The 26082-nt window shown below is 46.2% G+C and overlaps 2 protein-coding genes across 3 annotated transcripts in view; one reads left to right on the top strand and one right to left on the bottom strand.

Moving 5' to 3' along the window:
- The window catches only part of Tbc1d2b (TBC1 domain family member 2B), a 71998-nt gene that overhangs the window by 11395 nt on the left and 34521 nt on the right, over positions 1–26082 (bottom strand). For both annotated transcript variants that reach the window (XM_050157281.1, XM_050157280.1), the window contains exons 4-9: positions 15468–15631; positions 13897–14132; positions 12626–13009; positions 8103–8213; positions 6349–6542; positions 3313–3807 (exon numbers count right to left, since the gene is read on the bottom strand). In XM_050157281.1, the coding sequence (XP_050013238.1) occupies positions 3313–3807; positions 6349–6542; positions 8103–8213; positions 12626–13009; positions 13897–14132; positions 15468–15631 (1584 nt within the window). The remainder of the gene's footprint in view (positions 1–3312; positions 3808–6348; positions 6543–8102; positions 8214–12625; positions 13010–13896; positions 14133–15467; positions 15632–26082) is intronic.
- LOC126510631 (60S ribosomal protein L21-like) lies at positions 15849–21099 on the top strand. The gene has a single exon (XM_050157283.1). It carries the CDS (start codon positions 19027–19029, stop codon positions 19507–19509), a length of 483 nt encoding a protein of 160 aa, XP_050013240.1. The 5' UTR covers positions 15849–19026; the 3' UTR covers positions 19510–21099.

Genomic DNA, 26082 nt, shown 5'->3' with positions numbered 1-26082 from the left:
TGTGATGGAGGAAGGTCATTGGTTAAGTAATAAAGAAACTGCTTGGCCTCATAGGTTAAAACATAGGTGGGAGGAGTAAATAGAACAGAATGCTGGGAGGAAGAGGAAGTGAGCTCAGATGCCATGCTCCCCTCTCCCGGGCAGACGTGATGAAGCTCCGACCCAGGATGGATGGAGGCTAGAATCTTCCCGTTAAGCGCACCTTGGGGTGCTACACACATTATTAGAAACGGGCTAGTCCAGGTGCGAGAGTTAGCCGAGAAGAGGCTAGATATAATGGGCCAAGCAGTGTTTAAAAGAATACAGTTTGTGTGTTGTTATTTAGGGGCATAAGCTAGCCAGGCCACCAGGAGCTGGGCCTGCAGCTCCTACTACATGAATGTAACAGAGTATGAGGTAGATTAAGAATCTGATTTCACCCACTACCCAGCTCTCTGAGGGGAGGAAGGCATTGCACAGAATCCCTAAGAGGGGCCCTTGGAGCTGCAGGAGGTGTGCACATGGGGCAGGAAGGAGCTCCCACACACCAACTGCTGTGCCACTCATAATGGAAGCCTGGCTCCGCCCATTTGTCCACTGTCATAATCAAGAGGCTGCTGATAAAACATGACTGATTCAATTTTCTGAGCAGGCTAGAGCAGGGGGAATCACAAGCTGAGGGTCATGTCTGGGCAAGTCGGCAAGACCCTGTCTCAAAATTTCAAATAAAAGTGTGTATGAGGAGAGGGTGCTGGGGATGTAGTTCAGTGGCAGAGCACTGGCCTGGCATGCCTCAGGCCTGGGATCCAATCTCCACACCACAAAACAAGGGTGGGGGATAAGGCTATACCAGAAACAGGCAGAAGTGAGGAAAAGTCCCTCTCCACTAAGCTGAAATCCAGTAACTTCTGTCCCAAACAAAGTTTAAATGTGTCACTCACAGGAAAAATGCCCTTGTTCAGAATTTGATCTTTTCTTTTTCTTTGATAAAACTGAAAGAAATCAGCAAATCTCAAATTAAAAAACAGGACCTGAGTGGGCGGCAATGGGATGACTCCAGTTTCCCTAAAAGGAATGGACAGTGGGGAGGTGAGAGCTAGAGGACAGTTACAGAGAAAAGTTCCCAGCGTCGCAAACACAGACAACCAGGCCCAGTTCCCCTCCCAGGATTCCAGGAGGCATCTGCAAGTCCCAACAGAACTGTCAGGACAGTACTTAGCTGAGGCTCAGCACGGTTAGCACAAGTTGGGCACGAGCTAGGGTTCTCACACTGAAGTACTAGGTTCTCAGGAGCCAGGGACATGTACCAAGTGTTCCAAGGAAAAAAATCTACCCCCACACACAATTAAAACTCAGATCTTTAACAGGGTGGGGTGGGGGCGCGCTGGTGCTCCCAGTTCACTGAGGATCACAGAACTGGTTCCAGGAAAGCACTGCAAGTCTTCCGTGGGGCCCTGGCCTCAGGGGTTTCAGACTCAGTGTGGCGTGAGCTGTGGCTTTAAGTAAAACCAGGGCTGCTTCAGGCAGGTTTTAATTTTGAGATGGAGACGTAGAGAAGCTGAGGTGTCTCTAACCTCCCAAGGGCAGAGAAGTACCCTGTCCTGCTGACTGAAGTCATGGGTTCCTGGTAACCACTGGGTTTCAGCTGGGGTTTGAGTGAGCAGTAGTCCAGCTTTAAGCCTCCCCTCCCATAATACTCACATGCAGACTCAGACAGCTTACCAGGAGGTCAGGGCCAAAAAGCCTCTGAGCCGCCAGACTAAACACCAGCATCCAAAACTCAAGCACACGCACTCTGCTTAGGGGAGAACTTCTCAAGCACACACAAAGATCTTCATTCTTATTCTTTTTTTCCCCTCCCATTTGAGGCAGGGTCTCACTATGTAGCCTTTACTGGCCTAGAGCTTAGTATATAGACCAGGCTAGCCTCAAACTCACAGGGATCTACTTCTGCCTCTCAAGTGCTGGCATTAAAGGAGTGTCACATGTGCAGTTTATCTTTCTGACGAGCTTGGAAGGGAACACAAAACTGCAGTGACAGCAGACAGCAGAGAGACGACACAGGGTAAGACGAGACACGTGGTAAGAAGCTGTCCCAGCACTCAGGGCCTGGTGCTGAGGGGGAGTTTGGTGGGCAGCAGACCTTGGTACCCACAAAGCCTTGTCCTGGCCCAACATGCAGCTCAGGGTGACAGCCTGGATCACTACTAAAAGGTGAGAGGCCCTCTGTGTTCCGTGCTTATGGAAATGTGGAAAACAGTCAAGACCTGTAAGAGGTTCTACTCAATGGCTACAAAGCAAAACAAATAGAGATGAATGTGAGAGAGATCTGTGGGGAGGGGGGAGGAAACAGGGATGGAGGGGGCGGGAGAGTACTGAATGACAGCAGTCAGGATGGACTACATACACGAGTAAAATTGGTAAGAAAAAAAATCTAATTGAAAAAAAAAAGGCAAGCAAGTTTACGCCCTTTAAGGGCTGAGTTCTAATTAGCAGAAAAAGCCATCCAGGATCCTGCACAAACAAATGACACAAGCTTCTACTCCATCAATTATCAAATAATGCATATTTTTATGATTAAAACTGAAGTGTGAAGAGAAAAGCAAAGAAGAAAAAAGAAATGAGACTCCAAGATGCTCATCACATGACTTCTGTGCTTACCAATCCCGGCGCTGGGACTAAACCAGGGTCTCACTTAGGCCAAGGACACACAATACCACTGAGCCACATTCCCAGGCAGCTTTTTACTCCTTAGACTTTCTAAAGCAGAACCTGCCTGAGTTACTCTAGAACTGTGTTGTGGGATATCTGTACGCTGTGTGAAGATATATTGCTGTGCTTGGTGTAATACAAAACTGAGTGACCAATAGCTAGGCAGGAGAGAGAGGCAACACTTCCAGGGAGAGAAAGGAAGAGGAGGAGGAATCTAGGCACGTGGATTATACCAGAGAGATGCCAATGAGACTCTGAAGAAGCTGGACATACAGTACAGAACAGAGTAACGCGAGCCACATGGCAGAACATAGACGAATAGAAACAGGTTAATTTGAGTTAATAAGAGTTAGTTGGAGACAAGCCTAAGCTAAAGGCTAAACTTTCATAATTAATATTAAGTCTCCGGGTCATTATCTGTGGGCTGGCAATTCAAAGACAGTCGTCAAGAAAGCCTGCTACAGAGCTGGAGGTACTGCAACATGAAAACCTGCTGTCATCCCGGGATCCTTCCCCCACAGAATACAGGCTTTTCTTAGCTGGGAGGAGAGGGAGCTGCCAGGTAGTGCCTGGTGCCTGGAGATGTTTTTAAACCACAGGAGAGAATAGTCTGACACCCACCTGTTGAGGCCTTGGCAGTAGCCAATATCTGGATTTCGCCAGGAGAAGGCGAGCAGGACACTGCGCAGCTTCTGGATGCCCTCTGATGTGGGGCTGGAGTAATGTTTATTGTTGGGCAGAGTCCGCAGCAGGTCCAGCTCGATCTGCTTGGAGGCCGGATTCTGTTTCTCCAGTGCCTTCTGGAGCAAGCTCTGAAAGTAGCCGGGCTCCACGCTGTCCTTGAATTTCCTGGTGTGGCGGTCAACACACCACTTCCATACCTTGGAGCGGTGCTCGTGTGGAATGCCTGCTCGGATCAGGTTCTTCAGCTCCGGAGAACATACCATCTCCCTGTTCATTGTGCTTGCAAAATAGTTTTCCCACTTGACCCCAGTGGAAACTTCCTGATTTTCTGTGAGGTACAGAGTCTTCAGGTCCAATGCTCGGACCTTGGCGACCAACTTCTCTTCCTCATCGTCATCAGGGACAGTCCTAAACCCGTAGATATCAAACTCACTGTGGACAAATAACAAGAGGGACAGTAGAAACGTCACGGTCTTGGCAAACAGTGCACTGGAACAGGAGACATTTCAGTCCATCAAGCATACAAGCGTCTGGATAAGCAGGGCCAGGACAACGGGCCTCTGCACAGAAAAGGTCTAATGAGATCAACTCTCCATTCATACAGGGAAAGAAATCACTGTCAGATGGGTTAAAACTCCCATAAAACCAGATAAAACCCATAAAAGCAGATAAAACTGGAAGGAAATACAAGCACTATCACCAAGCAAGACTGACCTAAGTGGGGCAGAGGGGCGTACACAGCCGATCTCAGTGTTCAGGAGGCTGGAGAGGGAGGATTCTAAGTTCAAGACAAGTCTGAGTGTAGCTAGAAAGACACCGTCTCAGATAAAGGACCAAAGAAAATGAAAAAAAGGAGGCCCAATTACGTGGCTATGTCAATGTACATGTCTCTGCCTTCATACACCCGGAACAACTTCATGCTTCAAAAGGTATTGTTTTAATAAAAAAAGTATCTTGTGATGTTTGCCAGCCTAGACTCAAGTGCTCCTCCTGTCTCAGCTTTCCAAGTAGCTGGGATCACAGGTGTGTGCTACCATACCTACCCACAAGGCATCATTTTCAAAGGTGAGAAGACACGAAGAGGGTATATTTGTAAGATGTTGGGTATGAATATTAATCAAGGCTTTGGCGGACAGAATATGGCCCCACAGATGTCAACATCCTACTCCTGAAATCTGTGACAACATTCAAGGAGAAGATGGTGGCAGATGTCCTCATGTTACAGAATTAAGACAAGGACATTGTCTGGGTTACCAAGAGACCCAATAGCCACATGAACCCTTCAAAGAGAAAAAGGGAAAGCTGAAGAACAGATCAGAGGAAAACAACAGAAGAGGCAGGAGGTACGGGTACCTTTGCAGGAACTGGGTCAGCCACTGACCCTTTGAAGAAGGAAGGGGCCATGAGCCATGGAATGCAGGGCTCGCTATATCTACCAGGAACCGTATCTACCAACATTTTTAATGATGGAAATGAACTGTTCCCCAGAAGATCCAAAAGGAGCCAGTCCTTGATTAAATTGTAATTTCAATCAGTAAGACCTTATGTTACCTTCTGACCCATGAACTTTATGACAGCAATGTTGCTGCTGAGTCTGTGATTAGTTGTGGCAGTATCGGAATCTAGTACAAAGCTTCTGACATAATGCTTAGGAACTTTGGAAATCAAATCTAGTGCAGTTGAAGGCGTGCACTTCTTCCACATTAGGAATTGCGTTCCTTTTCTCTGTTCTGGATATACTCTTGCTGGGCACACAGAACATAGACCATGGTGTCTGTAACTACGGAAACTAAAAAGGTCTTAAGTGCCCTTCATGAAGGGAAGCAATAATGCCTCTGTGGTCTGTTTATCTAGTGTAGTTCCTCAAAGCAGGGAAGGATGGAAAAAACTCCTAAATGCACATGGGAAGAACGCAACACACCTTCAGAACAGTTCCCTGTGGTCATCAACAACTATGAACGACGCAACCACATGTGATGTGGAGGAAGCAGCCTTGAATGTGAGGTTCTGGCTGCCTGGGCTGGGGTTTCATCCATGTATCACAGGGTATCACTAGGATATGCTATACTACCTCCTAACTCAGTCACCTCATAAAGTGAGGCAAAGCCCACCTGCACTGAGCATTTAAAACAATTCTGCATGTGAGCACTTAGCAGTTCCTGTGCCCGGCACACTGGTACAGAAAAGTGTGCTATAACAATGGTGCTGTTCATATTCTGAAAGTTTACTTCTGTCATTTGAATAGCAGTCAATGCTGGTAGGTTCTGTTAGCTTGGGGAGGGCCAGGCATGTCAAAGGGCTTCATCTCAGGCTGGAGGAAAGGCAGTGAGGAGACCACCGAGCAAGGCCCAGAGACAGTGCTGTGTCTGAGTGACAGAGGCAGAAGGGAGGGTACACCAGGTGAGTCTGCAGCTTCCTAGTCCCAACACTCTGAGATTTGTCAGAAAATATACTGTATATGAGCTTTTAATCCAAGATGCGTCATATACTTCTAGGTTCTATGACCCTCACCCCTGCAAAAACAGTGTAGTATTTTACATGTATGTGTCTAGTGCATCTTACGGTGGGTCCATGGTTTGTTTCAGATCCTATGTGGGTCTTGGGCCGCTCAGTCATTGTAGAACTGCCTCCCCATACAGGCAAAACAGCTTCCCGTCACTGGCCCTTTGCTTTCGGTTCCCCCCGGATGGGATGCATGTGTGTCAGGAAAAGGTTCCCATTCCTTAGAAAACTGGCCCCGGCAGAAGGAGGTATGTATCGGAGGTGTGGCCTCTTGACATGGTTTTGGAATCAACAGATGTGGACTGATTTCAGCTCCACCACTTATCTCTGAGGGAGAATGATGATATATGTCTCACTGGCCTGACAGCAGCTGTCACAGGCATCAGATCAGACACAGTATAAGTGCCCGTGAAGTCTACTGCTGCGGAGAGGGAACTTTAGAAAGCGGTGGACTTCCCGACCCACATTTACCTGACCAGATGAGGCTTAATGAACGCTTGCTCCGGCTGTTCTTGGCTCTCAACCTGCAGAGCATCCTCCAACAACTGGGCTATGACATCCCTGGTAGGCCCCTGTTCTTCTGAGCAAACTGGTGTCTTCATTTCTTGAAGCAGTATCAAGTACTTACTTTCTACCTGGCAGAGCTTGGCTTCCAGGCTAGAATACTGCAGAGAATATAAGGTTAGGTAAGGTGTTACCCTCACCCAGAGAAAAACACAGGAAAAGCAAGCCTTGGGTATCTTAGGCAACAATGAGCTCAAGCCAGCATGCCCAGTAGATGCGGAAGTGAGCCCGCTGCAGACTACAGCACAGGTGAAAGGCTAATCATGCCACAGACTTTTTTAGGGCTAAAACAGCCTGCTACGGCTGCCCACTTTTTCCTAAGGATTTTGACGCAGAGGGAGTGCCGACAAGCATGGGTACCAGTCTTCAACATGGTTAGAGTGAGCAACAAAACTCGTCAATTACTGAGGTCAAGTCTAATCCTAGTTGGTTACATGGGCCATGAATCCCCCTACCCCATGTATACCAACTTTGTTAGGACATCATGTCCAGGCAGGACTAGTTCCCATTTGCTACCTAATCAGAAAAATCAACTTCACCCTGGCAAATACATGCAGGAATACGGTTTAGAAATGTGCTCAGAAGGCTGTTGAAAAGATAGCACAATGTGGGAGCCTAGACAGTTTGGATGCTCACCTTACTAGACCTGGATGGATGTGGGTGGTCCTTGGACTTCCCACAGGGCAGGGAACCCTGATTGCTTTTTGGGCTGATGAGGGAGGGGGCCTTGATTGGGGGAGGGGGAGGGAAATGGGAGGCGGCGGTGGGGATGAGACAGTAATCTTAAATAAATAAATAATTAAAAAAAGAAAAAAAAAGAAAGAAAAGATAGCACACACACACACCACAGCTGTGGAGAAGTGTCAGGTGTTTGTATCTCACTAGTACACAGCTGGAAAGCCCTCTGCAGCCTTAGTCATGGTTGACTCTCAAACCAACCCTGCTGGATCTATGGAGATGGTAATATTCTCACCATTCCTGCTTCACAGATGTGAAACTAAATCTCAACAGCATAGACAATCTTAATTTGGGAGAACCCCAAATTGCACTTCATTTTCACCTTAGAAAATTCCTTAAAAATGTATGAAGATCACATGTGCACATGTGAGAGTATTTCTTTGTTATCCACAATGAAAATGTACTGGACACACTTAACATATATTTTGACGCCAGTAGCCATGTTTTTCCCAATGTGGTGGCTAGGTAGGTTCTAAAGCACATCCACTAAAATACAGTTTCTGGTGTAGGAGTTCATTCTGTTTGTGTTGCTTTTATTGGATAATGAATAAAGAAACTGCTTTGGCCTAGTTGATAGGACAAAACTTAGGTAGGCAGAGTAGACAGAACTGAATGCTGGGAAGAAGGACAGAGTGGCAGATGCCATGGATCTCCTGCCTGAGACAGATGCTGGTTAGAATCTTGCTAGTAAGCCACAGTCACGTGGTGATACACAGATTAACAGAAATGGGTTAAATTAATATGTAAGAATTAGCCAATAAGAAGTTAGAGCTAATGGGCCAGCCGGTGTTTAAATGAATACAGTTTCTGTGTGATTATTTCGGGTGTAAGATAGCCAGGCAGGTGAGACAACAAGCAGTCCCCTCCTCCTGTTACAAGTTTTCTCTCTCACCAAGTGGTAAAATGTGTCTATCCTGACTTACCTTTGCCATCAGATCCCTCTCCCTCCTTTCCGCATTTCTTCGTAGAGCGGAGAGTTCCAAAATTTCCTTATTTAGAAATTTATTTTGGGTTTTGTACCCTTGCAGACTATCCTGTAGGGGGGAAATATTTATCAGTTCATGAGGATTGCATGTTGGTTAATTATCCTACCTAATTAGCATATCCGAGTCCTGCTAAGTGAGAGCAAGTTCTAAAAGAGAACTGAAGACCTCTGAAGGCGTGTTCTGATGAATGTTCTGGTCATTGCTACAGCAGAAGGAGGTGGGAACTGCTGTTGCAATGAAGCGGATGAACAAAACATTTACTCAGCAGTAGAGATTTCAGGTGAAATAAGCAGGATGTATTTTCTAAATTCATTCATACCCATTAAGTTGGTGATGAGAAAAAAAAAGCAAAATTTAACCAAAAAAGCTACGGAGAAACCCTGCCTCGAAAATCAAAAAAAAAAAAAAAAAAAAAAAAGCAAAATTTAACATTCCTTTCAACCAGAGAAATTGAACATATTCTTTGTAGGTTCTTGTTTTTACTCATATAGCTTCTATTTTAAAATGGCTATAAAAAGGCAGAAAAGCCCTTAATTAAGTACGGCATGTAATGATAAATGCTACAATCGACAAAGCATCAGGGACTTTGGAGAACATTGCTAAGTTTCAAAGCTGGGGAAGAGCTGAAGGAAAAGCACAACAGGGCAGAGGTGGAGCTCAGTGGTAAAGCTCTCCTTTCCGGCAGAACCGACTCCACAAATTACAAAAACAAAACGGGCCCTCTAGTGGGTGCCCACCCGTTCACTTCTGTGACATTTATTTTGTATTTGAGAGAACATAGCTAGTTGGAGACAAGGTTGTTTTGTAAAGACAGGGTCTCTCTACTATAAATCCTTGGTTGTCCTGGACGTATCTATGTATGAGTATGAAGTCAGAGATCTGGCCCTGCTTCTGCCTTCCATGGTCACAAGGTTTGCCCTGCTCCACTTGAAGTGCAGCTGTGGGTGGGCAGGGAAGAGCTCTCACGCAAAGTCTCTGGAAGTAAGGTTTACTGATTCCTTTAGATGTTCCTCATGGTAAACCAAGAAAGCTTCTAAATAAAGATGAATCAGAAGCATCTTGAAGACTGTGGTTTCAAAAAGACTACTTATAAATTCCATCTTTTGCAACCACAGCCTCATCTGCCCCTGACCATTTCTAAACAGTCCTTCACCCCCCCCCCCCCCCCCCCCCCCCAGTCTCCTGATAGACTGTTCTATGAGATGCAGAGGAACTGGAAAGGTGCCCCTGGTGCCCCTGATTTGCTGGCACTCATGGAACACGTGCTATGGGTCACAGAACTCTGGGCAAGGCACATGAGCTTCTTGGTCTCACTTAGACCTCTCAAGCCCCAGGAGCCATTTTTGACATTATTTCCCAGACAGACCCAGGCCAGGGAGGCTATGCATTCGCTGAATGCTGTGCTGGGAAGTCAGCTTCTAAGCTCAGAGGGCCAGGCTGAGTGCTTGAGCCTCCTCACCTGCAACCCAACCCTTGCACAGTACTGACATCGCCCCAGCAACCCAAGTACGTAAGTGAAAATGTCAGGCCCCAAAGAAGGTTGACGTGTCCTTTTCTAGCTCAAATGATGACATTTTCTCCTCTCTCCTGGCATCTTAAAAATACTGTATTTGGGAACAATGAATAAACACATCATTAATTTTTTTTCTTTCTTTTCTTTTTTTTTATGAGAAAGGAAACTTCTTTCCTGTTCTCTCTCTTTTCTATGAAAGACTTATTTATTATGTATACAGTGTTCTTCCTGCATATATGCATTCAGGGCAGAAGAGGGCACCAGATCTCATTACTGATGGTTGTGAGTCACCACGTGGTTGCTGGGAATTGAACTCAGGACCTCTGGAAGAGCAGTCAGTACTCTTAACCTCTGAGCCATTTCTCCAGCCCTAAACACATCATTAAAAGGCAGGTCAGTTAACAGGAGGTTGGTTGGAAAGAAGCTAAAGACACTGAACTGTGAGAAGAAAGACTAAATGACAGGTATTTGGTCTCTGCTGGCTGTGTAGGTTGTCTTTAGTATAAAATGTGTGCTCTAGTCTCAGTAAATTCTCACTATTTACCATCAGAATACTTTGTTGAGAATGTTGATATAACAATAACATCTGGCAGTAAACACTCCACAAGGTGTCCAGTCCAGATGTGGACCACTTCCTTCAGACCTCGTAACACCCCAGGGGTAGCACTGTTTGAAAGATGAGGCCTAGACCTGAGGTCACTGCCACAGTCAGAGTTCACTGTGGAAGGATGACTGAGCTCCGAGCAAGCCGCCTACACTCTTCTGGGAGTGCTGCATCTCACTGTAGTACAGGCTCAGGCAGAGCCAAGGCCAGCAACATGAGGTCTTGACCTAGGCAGGCTGTCTCTGCCTGCTAAGAAGCTTCCCCACTAAGCCTCACTGTGTAGACTCTGGAGCCACAGCTTTAAAGCTGTTGAGAAATGTTAGAAAAAAGATCCTTATGACTCATCAAAAGTCACCCCAGCTACAAAAGGACACAGGAGAGACAGTCCATGTTGGATGAGGTAGGTTAAGAGTCTCAAAGGTTCGGTGGTTATAGCAGCTACGTGGCCCATTCTCACACCCTGGCTTAGCTCCCTGGGAAAACTTGTGCCATATACTTATTTCTCTTCTGCCAAGAACAAAACACACCGTCTGGAAAACCCACATTACAAATGCAGACACTAAGTGTATCTCTCCTGTGGGGATGTGTAGGAAGGAACAAAACATTTACGGTTGAGCATATAAACAAAACTGACTTCTACAGGCAACACTAAGACTGCTTGTAAAAAAAAAAATGAAACAGAAACTAAAAACAGCCAAGCACAGCAGCTCACACCTGGTAATTTCAGCATCCTGGACATGGAGACAAAATAACTTGAGTTTGAGGCAAACCTGGCCTACAGTGAGTTCTGGGTCAGTCTGAGCTACAGTATAAAACCTTGTCTTATAAATATAAAAAAATAAAATAATAAAGGCTATTTTATAGTTGATATAATAAGAAGTGTTTTGGTTCCTCATTAATAATCCTGTTGGGAGCTGTGGCCAGGGCTTAGCCAGTCAAGTGTCTGATGCACATGCAGACCTATATTTGGGTTTCTGACACCACATAAAAGCCGGTGTGATGGTGCTTCTATAAGCCTAGTGCAGTGAGCATGGAGAAAGAGGATTGCTGGGCCTTCCAGGCCAACTGGTTCAGACTTTGTCTCAAAAAAAGAAGGTGGGGAGGTATGGAGGGAGAATATCAACATGTAGCCTCTACATGTGAGCGCCCCTGGGCATGTGGACCTGCAAATACATGTGCATCTGTGCACATACACACACCAAAAATAAACCATGTTGGTCTTTCGAGTATTCGAAGGGAGTTGTCACTAAAACAGATCACCCACACGCTGCCGCTGTCTCAGTGTTCCTAACTCGGAAGTCCCCAGCCTGCCCAGCACTTGCTCAGCTCACTGTTGGCCAATGGAAGGCGCTGGAAGCCATGCCACTTACTCTCTATCTCAACAGTAACACACCTGGCCCTTCAAGGAGAAACTCCATTTGAAACTCAAACACCCAGAGTCAGTTTTTTTTTGGCAAGAAGACAATGGCTGTGTGAAACATGGGCTAGGAGTCACACACCTACTGGGGGTCTGCTGGAGTCAGATCTACCTAACGCCCCTTGTCCCAGGGGATGTTTGTCTACCTGTTTGTTTACTTCTCCAGCAGAGTCTCAGGAGCTGCTGACAGCAAAGATGTGCTGGTCTTCTCTACAGCCTTCCTCATAAGTGCCCCAACTGTTCAGCTCTCTGCTCTGGACCTGCAGGATTCTCGACAGGCATACTATGCAGGCTGCTCTGCTTTCCAAAGGGGGAGTACTCCCCCTCCTCCCACTGCTGCTTATGACCCCAGTTCCCTTCTGTTCAGGAGCCAGCCTCTCATCCTGGGCCATCTCAGAAGGCGGCACTGGGAAGACAGCTCTGTCCTCCCTTCCAAGAGCAGGACTTCTCATGTTAGGCACTGACCCTTGTCCGAGCAGGCTCCTTTTCCCACTTTCCCAGCTGGCCCTACTCTGACTACTGGGACAATATTCCTGCCCAGGCCTGTGGGAAGCTGTGCAAATTAAGCCTGTGTTTGCATTCATGTAACAGAAGAGGAAACTGACAACCTCCATATGTTCCATGGTATACTGAAGTCTTGAGAAGGGAATAAATAAGAGGGGAGGGGTGTTTCAGCTACTCCTAAGTCAGGGACAGGAGGAGCTGAAAGGGTTCCAGGCAGGCAATAGCAGCAATGGCAACAGTGCTGGAAGGGCTTCCAAGGAGTTCTTTAAATTGACTGCAAAGCCTGTTTCTGTGCCCCACCCCCAGCTCTGCTCCCTTACCAGACTAGCTCACTGACAATAGTACCTCTAGGGATCAAAACTGATGGAGCTAACAAAGTTTGGGATCTCTGTCCAAAAAGCCAGCCCACACCCTGCCCTTACTTTTAGCCTGTCCAGCTCCAGCTGGTCTCTGCTGGCTGGAGTGGCCAAAGGAGAGCTGGGCCCCATGGTGGGCGAAGTCACGCTGCCCTCACACTCGCTGAGCTTGATGATAACCTCGTCCTTGGCCTGGATGGTCTCCATCAGCATCCCCAGGCGCTCGTTGAGCTCGCCCACCTTGCTCTTCAGCGTCCTCACTTCCTGCTGGAGACTCTCCTTCTCCAGGCCGTACCTCTCCAGCTGGCCGCTGAGGCCCAGGATCTGCTCGTCCTTTTGGTGGAGAAGCTCCAGAGTGTCCCTGGGGACCCCCTGGCTGATTTGGTGGCTCGTAAAATACTTGTCATATTGGGATGACCGGACTGTCTGCTGGAGCAGCCGAATAAGCTCCTAGGAACCAAGAAGATGATGAGATGAAGGGTACGAGAGTCAGGGAGAAAAACAGGAATCGTAACCATGTTACATAAGTAACCACTGGAATTTGAGGAAATGAGGAAACATTTTAATACCAAACTTCCTCTTGAAAGATCTCAAAAATAGAGAGGAAAGAAATTTAGTCTACAAATACAGCCTGAAGAGAACAATAATAGGAAGCTGGAAATAATGGACGTGCTGGCTGTAATTAGCAATGGTTCCTGGCACAGATTTATCAGTACTAAGGGATCTGTGAAGTACCGTCGGGTGGCACATGCCTGTAATTCCTGTGCTAGAGGAGGATCAATTGTTCCATAGCCTACACCGTGAGATGCTGTCTCAAAAATAAATAGACGTGTGTGTGTGGGGGGGGTGGGGGGATAGCTAGAAAGATGACTTAGCAGTTAAGAGCATATGAAGTTCTTGCAGAGGTTCTGAGCTTGGCTCCCAGAACCAACTTTGGGAGGCTCACTGGATTTGACACCCTTTTCGGATCTCCAAGGGTGCCTGCATTCACATACCCACACACAGAATTAAAAATAAGATAAAACAGGGTGTGTGTGGGGGGGAAATCCAGGCTCTAAGAATCACTGAACTGTCCAGCAATTAGGTAGAATGTCTGACCAGCTTAGAAAAGTTATACTGTCTGACAGGACGTGGAAACTTCAGACCTCTAGGCTGAGGAACTGGGTGTGGTGCAGTCAGCAGCAGCCTGCAACCTTTCTTTCCCTCCACATAGTCTAGGGTCTTGAACTAACGATGGGCATAGCTCAGGGCACAGGATGGAGGCTGCAGCAGCATGTGTCAGGGAAGGGCCCCTGGGGAGGTCAGGTTAAGGGACACAAAACTCAAGAGACAGTTACCTTCTGACTGGACAGGTCCTTCTTGAGCTGCTCCAGCTCCTCCTGCTGGCTTTGAATCTGCAGCTGCATCTCAGAGACGGGCTTAGCGAGGCTTCCACCACCTGGTGACGTTCCCTCGATCAGAGGATCACCGCTGCTGTGGCGATTTTTGTATGACCCAATTATGTCTCTCAAGGGGCGCTTTCCTTTGTAAGGGTGCCGCCCCAACTCGAAGGGGAATCCCGAACTAGTGACTCCTATGTTAAAAAAAAAAGTTTTTGAGCAAGTCAAACCTTCTTCTGGTACCCTTACAGACTGCCCTCTGAGGGGCTGTGGACTCATCAGCCTATGAAGAAAGCAGAGCAGCGGATGTCACTTTGTCCCACCTCATTCTAGAGGTAAAGCCAGCGGAGTTTCAGACCACTCTTTACAGAAGACTACTACATGGGCACTTTACAGAAAGATGAGGTACACTAGGAAATTCTTGGCTTCTTACTTTTGCTCATTTGTTTTTGGCTAAAACCAAAAACAAAAGGAATGTTTTTAAAAAGTATAGATACATTTTTAAAGTATGATTTTACATATTAAATGATGTTTTTATGAATGGCTTCAAATGCATCCTGAGGAATGCAAACAGGAGACACAAAAGCACCGCGGAGTTTTGATTATTTGAAGCTATGAGAGACAAAGGCATCTGTGCTGTTAGAAGCACACAGTGGCCCTGCAGTAGGTCAGGCAGAGACTGGGAGGGGCAACAGCATCAGGCACCTCGGTAGCACTGGATACCTGCTGTGCCTGGTTTCATGAAAAACAGAGGCGCATGCTTCTGACTTGGGGACTGTTCAGACTAGCATGTCTCCCCAAGCCTTCTTAGTGATGAAAACTGGGGTTTACCGGGAAGTCTTCCAGACAGCGGTACTCCAGCCCTTCTAGCTTTTCTGTTTCTTGACCACATGTCCCTATGATGATGCACCTCCGTAGGCCCGAAATGATGGGTTCAATTGGTCATAGACTAAGATCTCTACAACTGTGAGCCAAAATAAACCTTTTCTCTATATACTTTACCGCAGGCATTTGTTACAGTAATGGGACTAAGACTAATTTAACCAGTTCTTCAGAATCTATGATACTATGTTTTGTTCCTTTTGAGTACATCTCAAATGTCTGTAAATAAAGGTGGTGCGTGTGTGTGTGTGTGTGTGTGTGTGTGTGTGTGTGTTTCTGAGACAGAGTCTTGCTACATGGCCCAGGCTGCCCTCAAATGTGCAATCCTCCTGCATCAGTCTCCCAGGTCTTAGAACTACAGGTATATGACATAATACCTGGCTTAATAAATACAAATTTCTTCAGTCAGCATTTCTGTGATGCACAGAAACATGACAGCTATTCTATCTCCTGGAAAAGGTTTGCAGCCACCGGGCTGGATGGACATTTATTCCTTGTAGCACTTTACAAACCTTTAGGAATTACTGCCCCCACCCCTGGCCATACACTTCATGCTTCCAGGAACTCTGGCAGCCAAGTGTCTGTTATGTCCCCAGAGGTGACAAATGGCAGCACAGAGAGCAACAGAGCACAGGTGCATTCTCTACCTTTGCTCCCCTCAGGCATTTGCTTCTTCCTCTCCTCCTGTAGCAGGGACTCCTCTAGGTCCTTAGGAGGTGGGTCTAAAAGTTCCCACTCTTCACTGGTGTAAAACACGGTTCTGCGACTCTCACTATGTCCTCTCCCAGGACGGAAAGATGACATTGAGTTTCTATTTAAAAACAAGAAAAGACAAAACAAATACAACTGTATATAAGATTTCTAAAAATGAAGATTCGATAATACCGAATGTTTTTGAGAGTATAGAAAACAAGAAAATACACATTGCTAGGAAGTACACACTGATCTAGAGTCATGGAAAGCAAGACAGACTGGAAAAGAGCCTTTCTTTCTTTCTTTCTTTCTTTCTTTCTTTCTTTCTTTCTTTCTTTCTTTCTTTCTTTTTCAAAACAACAATAACAACAACAACAAAAGCCCTTTACTTAAAAGTCACGCATCAAAATTAACCAGATCCAAGTCTATCTATCTCATTGAATTTCTGTACAGTTAGATTAGCTATTCTCAAATCGTGGAGCTTCACACTGGATTTTATACTTTCACCAACAAATATGTTTTTATGAGAACTGCCTTTCTAAAGATGGTAGCATTTCCTAAATGAAATTCCTGTGCACAAATACAGGGAGACACTAAAGCATACACAGCTTTATTTATGTTAGCCACTCCTTACTCTTATGGTGAGCTGACCTTCAACACGGATGTAAAAAAGTTCAAGGAGGAAAATGTGGTTATAAAAAGTGGTTATATATAGGAAACTTGAACCTTACCTCATACCACACATACAAATTAATTCAAAATATATGACAGACAGGTTGTTGTGGCTCACTTTGGAGACTGAGGCAGCAGGATCCTAAGTTTCAGGTCAGTCTGAGCTATATAGTGAGATTCTGTCTCAAAACAAAAACAAAAACACCCCACCTCCCAAACCCAAACCAAAATAAAACTAAAAAAGTCCCCAAAAGGATCTAAATATAAAAAACTAAACACAAAACTTCTAGAAGAAAAGGAGAAAAGTACTTTTCACACATATAAACGTGCTTTTTCTTTTCTGTATGCATGTGCACATATATCTTTGTATGTATGCAAGCGTGCATGTGTAGGCCAAAGGTCAACTCCAGCTGTCTTTCTCAATCACTTTCCAGTTCATTTTTTTGAGGCAGAGTTTCTCTCTGAACCTGAGGCTCACCCGTTTGGCTAGGCTAGCCAACAAACTCCAGAGATCTGCCCACCCCCAGCTCCCCAGTGCTGGGACTACAGGTAACATCTGGTTTTTACACGGGACTGGGGGTCCAAACTCAGGTCAGGTTTATTTCCTGATTAAGCCATCTCTGTAATCCCAAGTGGGACAGATTTTCTAAAGAGCACTCAGAAAGCACAATCTAAAAGATAAAAGGAGAAAAATCAAGTTTATTAAAACTTTTCCCCTTTGAAAAGTATTTGTCAATATATACCTGACAAAAGGCTCATATCTAGAACATTTAAGAACTCTTAAAGCTCAATAAAATGGATAAACAATTCAATTTAAAAATGATCAAGAGTCGAGAAAAGCAAATTGAAAAAGAGAAAAGAAAAATACAGGCAGTTTCCTAACTTGTAAAGTTAAACTTAAGATTTTCTTTAAAACTTAATGATGGTTCCAAAGCAATACACATTCGAACCACAATTTGCAGACGGATTTTCCTGGGCTAGTGATAGGCAGTAAGCCACTCTCGAGCCAGGAGTGGCTTCCAGTGAGCCGCACGAGTTCAAGGGTGCACAACAGGTACTCTACAGAATACATGCAGCTACACCAGTGTTTGCTGGGCTAGGTGCATAAAATGCATGCTTGCCTTTCGGCATTTTCAACTGTTAGGCTTACTAGGACATAACCCTACCATGGAGCCTCTGCCTAAGAATGGCTAGTAAGTGCTGAAAAAGAAAACACCAGTGGTTAAGGGCACTTGTTGCTCCTGTAGATGACCCTGGTTTGGTTCCCAACACACACAGGGCAGCTCAACTCTTAGTTCCAGGGCATACAACCACTTTTGGCCTCCATAGGCACTAGGCATGCATATGGCACACAAACATACATGTAGGCAACACACACACACAAAATAATCTAAAAATTATTTTTTAAAAAGCATTTAAAAAGTATATGATAAAAAAGTTATCATATACTAGTTTAAAAAAGGGTCACACCCACAACAGCTAAAGTTAAGAGCAACAGTAATTCCCAGTGTTCAGGAGGATGTGCGGCAACTGGGACTGGCCTTGTAGTGTTGGTGGGAATGTGAATCACAGTCACTTTGAAGGGCGATGTCAAGTAAAGGAATGTAACAGGCTATAATGGCCCGAAAAAGTTCACTTATTTTAAATTCTTAAGAAGGACAGCTACAGTGAAAGAAAGCAGCTTGGAGGTTGCTCGCGGCCATGGTTAGGGGAGGGCTCATGAGGAAACACACCTTTTCCCTCCTACAACCGCCATCTGAGACAGGGTCTCACTGTACAGCCCCACCTGGCACAGAGCTGGATAGATAGACCATGCTGGCTTCAAACTTACTGAGATTTGCTTGCCTCTGCTCCCAACACGCTAGGATTGCGGGCATGTGCCCTGACACACAGCTATAAATTTTGAGGTGTGATTTTTAACATTTGCTAGCCCATACTCCTAAAATAAGTGAGACTACAGGTAAACCACACCACAGTATGGCTGCTCAACAAGGACAACCTGTGCACCACCGGTGTTGCCCCAGGCAGACTACAGGCGGGAAGCGAAAGCTGATTCCATCTCCAGTTTGAGCTACCCGGATGACACTCTTGCACAAGCAGCTATGTCTCAATATTTTAGTTCTGGTGTGTGCTGTGCAGTTGTGTTTTCCTGTGCATGCAGGTGGAGGCCAACGCCAGTATCAAGTATCTCTCCCTAATGCTCTCTACTTCTTTATTTAATTTTGCTTTAGTTTTGGGCTGGAGAGATAGCATGGTAGATAAGAACACTGGCTGTTTTTCCAGAGGACCTGGGTTCAATTCCCAGCAAGCACTCACACGGTACCTCACAACTGCCCATAACTGCAGTTCCAGGAGATATAAATCCCTCTTCTGGTCTCCATGGGCACTGGGCATGCATGTGGCACACAGGCATACATGTACACAAAATATTCACCCTCATAAAATAAGCTATTTATTTCCGGGGCAGGCATGTGCACCACAGTACATGTGCAGAGGAGGACAGTTTTCCAGACCTCAGGTAAGCAGGCTTGGTGGTGAACACTTTTCCTGGCTTGGCCCTCTCACCAGCCTTCCCACTTTATTTCTGACACAAGTCTCCTGAGCTGGAACTCACTATTTTACCTAGACTGGCTGGCCCCAAGCTTTCTGGAGCTCCTCCCCAGTACTGGGGTGACAGATGTGGACCCAATGAGTGTTTTTTACACGGGGACTGGGGATCCCAAATCAGGTCCTTATGCGTGAGCTGCAAGCATTTTTTCATTGAGCCACCTGAGTCCCTTAATATTTGTGTTTTTAAAAGCATGATTTAGCGAGTTACTGAAAGATGGCTACCGCGCCAAAATGACCAACACAAAGGGAAAGAGGAGGGGCACTCGCTATATGTTCTCTAGGCCCTTTAGGAAACATGGAGTTGTTCCTTTGGCCACGTACATGCGAATCCACAAGAAGGGCGATATTGTAGACATCAAGGGAATGGGCACTGTTCAAAAAGGAATGCCCCATAAATGTTACCATGGCAAAACCGGAAGAGTCTACAATGTCACCCAGCATGCTGTGGGCATCATTGTAAACAAGCAAATTAAGGGCAAGATTCTTGCCAAGAGAATTAATGTGCGGATTGAACACATCAAGCACTCGAAGAGCAGAGACAGCTTCCTGAAGCGGGTGAAGGAGAACGACCAGAAGAAAAAGGAAGCCAAAGAGAAGGGCACCTGGGTTCAGCTGAAGCGCCAGCCTGCTCCACCCAGAGAAGCACACTTCGTGAGGACTAACGGGAAGGAGCCTGAGCTGCTGGAGCCCATTCCCTACGAATTCATGGCCTGATGTACAAAAAGAAATAAAAGACCTGGACTATAAAAAAAAAATAAATAAATAAAAGCATGATTTACCCCTTTTATTTGAATTTCACTAAAGTAATTTAAAAATTTAGAAGATCACAAAGAAATTATAAAGCACATGTAGGTTATCATACTGCTGGGAAAAGATGTGAAGGTATCACTTTATACACACACAGACACACACACAGCTTTACCCTAAAACCTGGTGGCTACACCTGTCTAACACCTGAAGGACTGAGACCAGAGGGAAGTACACAGGGTAAGCATGTTGCACATTACTCAAGCTTAATCTCTCTTGATGCCTGGCTCTGGACATGCTGGAGCTCTGTCAACCCCAGGGGAACCTAATGATCACCCTGCTGTCGTGGTCAACTCCGGCTTCATAACACCCCACAACTGTACAGAAAATGATTTCAAAATAGCTGCTCTGGAAGAAAAGGAAGCCTCACAAATGCTTTCCCTACCCCCGCACAGTCCCTGCACCTGTGATCCTGCCCCAACATTCTGTGACATTTTCCAGGCCAGAACTCCTTGTTCCTACTCTCCTACATGTTTCAGGAGGTAAAAACCTCCTTGCCATTTGCCACAGCTTCAAAATGTGCTTCTGTTCTTTCCTGAAGAATGGCGTGCGCAGCAGCGAGCTGAGGCGCAACTGGGGCCCTGTCTGCCGCTCTCGTTCTTCAAGCCAACCCCGAAAGGAGAAATGAGAGCAGAGAAGACCCAAACTCAGCCTGCGCAGGAAGAAAGGCAGTTTCAATAACTAACTTCATGTCCTCTGCTCCCCCCACCAGAGTTTGTTTCCAGGCTGTCGCAAACCCTGCCGCTGAGGGACAGCTCTGGAGTGCTGCCACAACTGCCAAGGCTTGGGTAAAGGGGAAATGAGACTGGCTTCAGAGTGAAGTCTCTTTCAGCTCAAGTACTGTTAGCCACACTCTGGGTGAGTGCGCTCTTGGCAGAATCCAAATCTTTATTGTGCAACACACTGTGCCACACTTTCCCAAACAAAAAAATATAAAGTTATTCAAATAACACAGTAACTATGTACTCAATACTCACTGGAATCTTGACGAGCAAGTGGGCTTCAGAATTTGAGAGAAGGGTTTGGAATGGCCCATCAAATCTCTCCTGAGGGGCTGGAGAAATGGCTCAGCGGTTAAGAGCACTGATTGCTCTTCTAGAAAACCCGGGTTCAATTCCCAGCACCCACATGGCAGCTCACAACTGTCTGAAAATCCAGTTCCAGGGGATCTGACACCTTCACACCAATGCACATAAAATAAAGATAAATAAACCATAAAATTAAAAAAAAAAATCTCTCCTGAGCCTACAGTTCACATGCTGCCTGCACAGCACCCAGCCTTTTTCAGTGGTGAAAGGTGGGCTAAGGTGGAGGGTCTGGGTACTTAAAGAAGGCTGGGGGCAGCAAGGAAGCAGGCTACCCCAAGGGGCAGTACTCAGCTCTCTTCCCTCAGAAAACAAAACAGGAGGTACCCTCTCACTGGAGGTGACTCAGCATTTTTCCTCTGAACTGAGGAGTAGATACCCACAATTAAGAAACAGGTTAAACAAAGGGCACACCCACACTCCTGAATCTGTCTGTAGCCCCAGAAGAGCTACTGAGTGAGGCCATCCAGACCATCCAGTGCTCAACCCCGGAATCCTGGAGCTGTCACCCACATTCCGTCACTGCCAAGCCTCTCACTCTGCAGGGAAGAGCACCGGAGCAGTGGACCTCGTGACTGGGATGTCACAGAGAAAGCACGTCGAGGGGAAACGTCAGAACATTAAGGCACTGAGAGTATGTGTACTGCAGGGTCTCTTTCAACAGGCAGAGAGAATTCCAGAGCGCTTACGTCTATGACTCTATTTCTAGTAGCTACTTCTAGAATGTGGATTGAGAAAGGCCTCTGTTTCAGCTCCAAGCCCCTCAGCAGGAACAGGCCTCTTTCTTTGTAAGCATGTATGCCTTTCACTGTCAAGCAGAAACGCAGGACTAAGAAAGGACAGGCTGAATGAAGCTGGTGGGTGGCAACATGCAAGACAGGTGGCTCTGGGCTCATCTAGGCCAGAGCTTGGGGTCCAAGGTCTGAGTATTTCAGAGAAGACTGAGGGCCCAGGCTGTGCTTCCTACCACTTGTCCCACTGACCCCTATCACAATACCTGTATTCCATGGGAGATGGAGAAGTGCTTGGGAGGCGAGAGAAAGCAGGAACCAGTGGAAAACGCCAACATGATGGGATAAATAATGCCCAAATGCCCACATCTGAATCTCAGGAAAGGAACTCTGTTGTTGTGATTACAGGAAGGCTCTTGAATTGGGGATGTCATGCTGGGTAATCTGAGGCACCAAGAGAGCAGAAAGAGTTGACTCAGGCTACTGAGAACTTGACTCTTGCAACAAGTGGGTCCAGCAGGCCCAGCAAAAGATACCAACTGTTCTTTCTTATATAGCCCCCAGTTCTAATTAAAATTAGGAAATTTGGGCTAACTACTTGATGGCCTTGGATAAGGCAGGGACTGATATTCTCTGGGGTCTGGTTTTCTATACTGAGTCAGATACCATTCCAGCCATGGCTAAGGTCTTTGTGTCTGCAAGGCACAACCATGACTTCTCTAAAGCTGTAGCAGTCCTGCTAATGAACGGGCCTCTGGAAGAGCACGGTTCCAATCAAGAGGGGAAGGGCTGCTGGCGAGGAGGGCTAGCTAGGTGCAAACAATGCTATGTCCTAGGAAGCTTGTAGGAAAGACTGGGCATCGACACGGCAACATACACAGCCCTTCTTCTTCTGCCCCCATCCCCATGCTTCCCCAAGAAGGCCTGGTTCTGAAAACACCCGTGAGGCAGCAACATGACTACAGTCCTCACTTTCTTGGCAAAGACTGAGCTATGCCTTAAAACAAGGAAAACATAAGCAAGTACCACATAGCCACAGGCACAAACGACTTCCCCAAATGCACCAGATATCTGGGCACTGGTTTGGTCTGGGGTGACCTTTCTTTGAAATGGGGCTCTGAAAGAGATGAGTCACCAGGCAAAGCCCTAAATGGCAAAACCAGTAGATTCCTAGGAATCTGAGTCACATAGACAAGTGACGTTGTTACCAGGCTTGAAGGGTCATGAGGAAAACAGAAACAAAGGGCCCAGGACACAGCCAGCAGCAGAATCAGTAGAAGACTCAGCAGAGATAACCCTGAAAGGTAAGCACACCTTCCCAGCAGGCTCCGACTTCCCATGCGGGTGGGTGGGCGGGCGGGCGGGCGGGCGGGCGGGCGGGCGTGCGTGCGTGCGTGCGTGTGTGTGTGTGTGTGTGTGTGTGTGTGCGCGCGCGCGTTCTCCACCTGACATGAAGGGAAGGCCCACAGTGTTTATGGCCTCAAAGACTGATAGCAGTACCTGTGGCACTGTATCCTCTAGCCAGACCTGGCTGAGCACTACCAACCAGCCAGACTCTACGAGGCCGTGATTATTCATACAGACCACCTGGAATTTCTCACGGGGTCAAGCTCCGTTACCTGATGGATGGGGTAGGTTAAATGAGAAAGTCATTAAAGCAGGGAACTAAGTAAAGTAACTACACCTACAACAGAGGTGCCTATGCAGGAGTGAGTAAGAGGATTCGCCTGCCAGGGCTACTGGCTGCAGTCTGCCCTGCCTGGATAAACCACACTTGTAAGATGTCACCCGACTTTTCCAATCCTGTTTCTCTGCTGCTGCTGCTGCTGCTGCTGTTGCTGCTCTTAATGGAATAAAGAAAACACTTACAATGTAGGCCTAGATAGATTACAGGCTTTTGCAAGTTTTTCTTCTTCTTGATTCCTCACAACCATGCCATCCACATTGTCTCAACAATATTTTAGTGGCATAATAACCTTTATCAATTTTCTTCCTAAGCGTCTAACTTACTTTCAATAGAAAAAAATATATTTTAAGGGATTACTAAGTGATTCAATCACACAATACAAGAATAGGTACAATGAACATCAGGGTGGTTTGAAGAAGAATTTTCCTCAGATATTTAAATACTTGGCCCCTAGCTAGTGGAACTCTTTGGGAAGGATTAGGAGGTATGGTCTTGTTGGAAGAGGTGTGTCACTAGGGGTGGGCTTTGAAGTTTCAAAAGCCCAGGTCATCCCCACTTAGTACCCCTGCTTCCTACTTGGAGATTGGGGTGCAAGCTCCTAGCTACTGCTTAGTGCCATGCCTGCCTGCCTGCCAGCCTGCTTCTACTATGATGGGGACTCTGCAACTATGAGCCCCAAACCAAACATTTCTAAGTTGCCTTGGCCATGGTACTCTGTCACCACAACTGAACAGTAACTAAAACAGCATCAGCTATTAGACTCCGGGAAATCTGAACCTCAGCTGTGGAAGCAGAGCATGGGCCCTTAGGTACTGTAGAAAAGTGTGGAATTTAAACTCTCAGCTCACCAGGTGATTCCAATGGAGGGCCCCAGCTGAACTAATGAACACAATGAAGCTACACACAAGTCATCTTCAAACCCTGACCACAATACGAGTTTGAATCCACTACAAAAATAGAACCTTTGAGCCATTCATTTTGGGTAAAAATAGCTTTACTATTTCTAAGGTCATTAAGTTTTCTCTAGGTTGGGATTGTAGCTGAGAGGGCATGAGCTTGCTTAGCATGTCTCAATCCCTGGAACTATAAAGGTTCTCCATTCACCCAGGTCATTTTGTTTTAACCTCCTACAGCATGCCCACAAGCTAAAAGAAAAGAAAAACCATAAGCATTTGAGATCTGTCTGAGCATCCCTCTTCTGTAGAGAGCAGTTGTCACAAGACCCAACATGACGACATTCACTTTCCTTCAAACTGAGTCCCAGGCTCTGTTCCATGTTGCTTGTTCGTATTAACTTATCATCATCCAGTCCATCCCATGAGGTATGCAAGCTTACTTACAAATGAGAAACGCAGGCACAGAATGGTAAGGAACTTGTGTGAGACAGTCGATTATGAAGCGGCACAGCTGAGCATTCTCTCAAGGAGCTGGCCTCTTACAGCACGCAACGCTACAACTGCACAGCTGGCATTGCTCCTGCTGACATTAACTCCAAGCTTGCTTTAAGAGCTGTCACATACAAAAGTGACATATATTCTCTTTTCTGGGCTCATGCACAGAACACAAACCTTCCTACTAACTCATTTCTAACTTAAGCCAAGTCTCCTAAGAATCTGTGTCCACCAAACGTATTGCTGCCAATATAGATGAACTGTCTCCATACAATACATACAACTCAGTAATAAAAAGCCAATAGTATTTTAAACAGGCAAAGGATCTGTTATATTGAACAGATCCAACACAGAAGGATGCACAAATGGCCATGTGGGAAAAGATGCTGTTAGTCATCACTGACATGCAAACCAATTCCACAGTAAGACACTAGTCAATTCACACGAGTAGGACGGCGAGGGTCATACAGATGACACTGGGGCTGTGGAGAGGACTCTGTAGGTAAGAATGCTTGCAGGCCTGCAGGGAGGGGACTGTCTTGATTACGTTCATCAAGGTGGGAAGAGCCGTTTGGGTCCTGGACTATGTATGAGGAGAAAGGGAGCTGAGCGTGACATGCATTCCTTCCTCCCTGCTCTTGCCTGGATTTGCCAAGCTGTTCCAGGTCCTTGCCACCTTAACTTTCGCACAACTGTAGAGCACACCTGGAACTGTAAGCCGGATAAATAAAGTCACTTTTGTCAGAGTGCCTTATCACAGTAACAGGAAATAAAACTAGGACAGTATACATGGACAGTATTTAGCCAGGAAAGAAAGTGAGATATCTAAACACTACTACCTTGATAAATCTTGACAACATTATGCTAAGTGCAGAAAGCCACATAAAGGGCTCCTATTGTGCAATCCCACTTACATGAAAGGTTCAGAGCAAACAAATCCACACAGTCACAAGCAGAAGTGGTTGCATGCGACTCAAGGTGGAGAGGGGGAAAGAAGGCAAGAGAGGCAGGAAAGGATTGCACAACTTCTGAGGGTGATGAAAACATTCTAAAACTGAGTCCAGCTCACCCATGCCTATAATCCCTGACCTGAGAAACTGAGACAGCAGGGCAGCTGCAAGTTCAAGACTAGCCCTGGCCAAAGAAACAAACCAAACAGTAACAACAACAAAATGTTCTAGAATGGATTATATAACTCTGGATGTATGAAAAACCACAAAATACTATATTGTAAATGGATAAATTATATATAATTTCAACAAGGCCTTCCTTTAATTGTTTTTATTGGGCTATATATTTTTCACCACTCCCCCCTGCACCTTCTACTATGATCCCCATACTCCCAATTTACTCAGGAGATCTCAACAAAGCCTTTCTTAAAAACAAATAAAACAAACAAAAACACACGTCCATTCTTACTGGCCCATGCACCGACAGAGCACAGAACTCTGGGCCAGTCCTGATATTTGGGAACAGGGTGAAGTGGGAGGGGCAAAAGCCCAGCCCTGCATCGCATCTAGAAGCCTTGTCAGCTCAACCCCCCCCCCCCCCCCCCCCCCCCCCCCCCCCCCCCCCCCCCCCCCCCC

The sequence above is a fragment of the Alexandromys fortis genome, unplaced genomic scaffold (assembly GCF_014885135.2).
Source record: "Alexandromys fortis isolate MF-2015 unplaced genomic scaffold, M_Fortis_MF-2015_v1.1 scaffold_85, whole genome shotgun sequence".
NCBI classification, from domain to species: Eukaryota; Metazoa; Chordata; class Mammalia; order Rodentia; family Cricetidae; genus Alexandromys; species Alexandromys fortis.
The sequence above is the reverse complement of the archived record's forward strand: the minus strand, read 5'-3'. Positions and strand labels throughout refer to the sequence as shown.

Bases quoted from the DNA above. Each gene is read 5' to 3' on its own strand.
- LOC126510631 (XM_050157283.1), top strand. From the start codon at position 19,027: ATGACCAACACAAAGGGAAAGAGGAGGGGCACTCGCTATATGTTCTCT.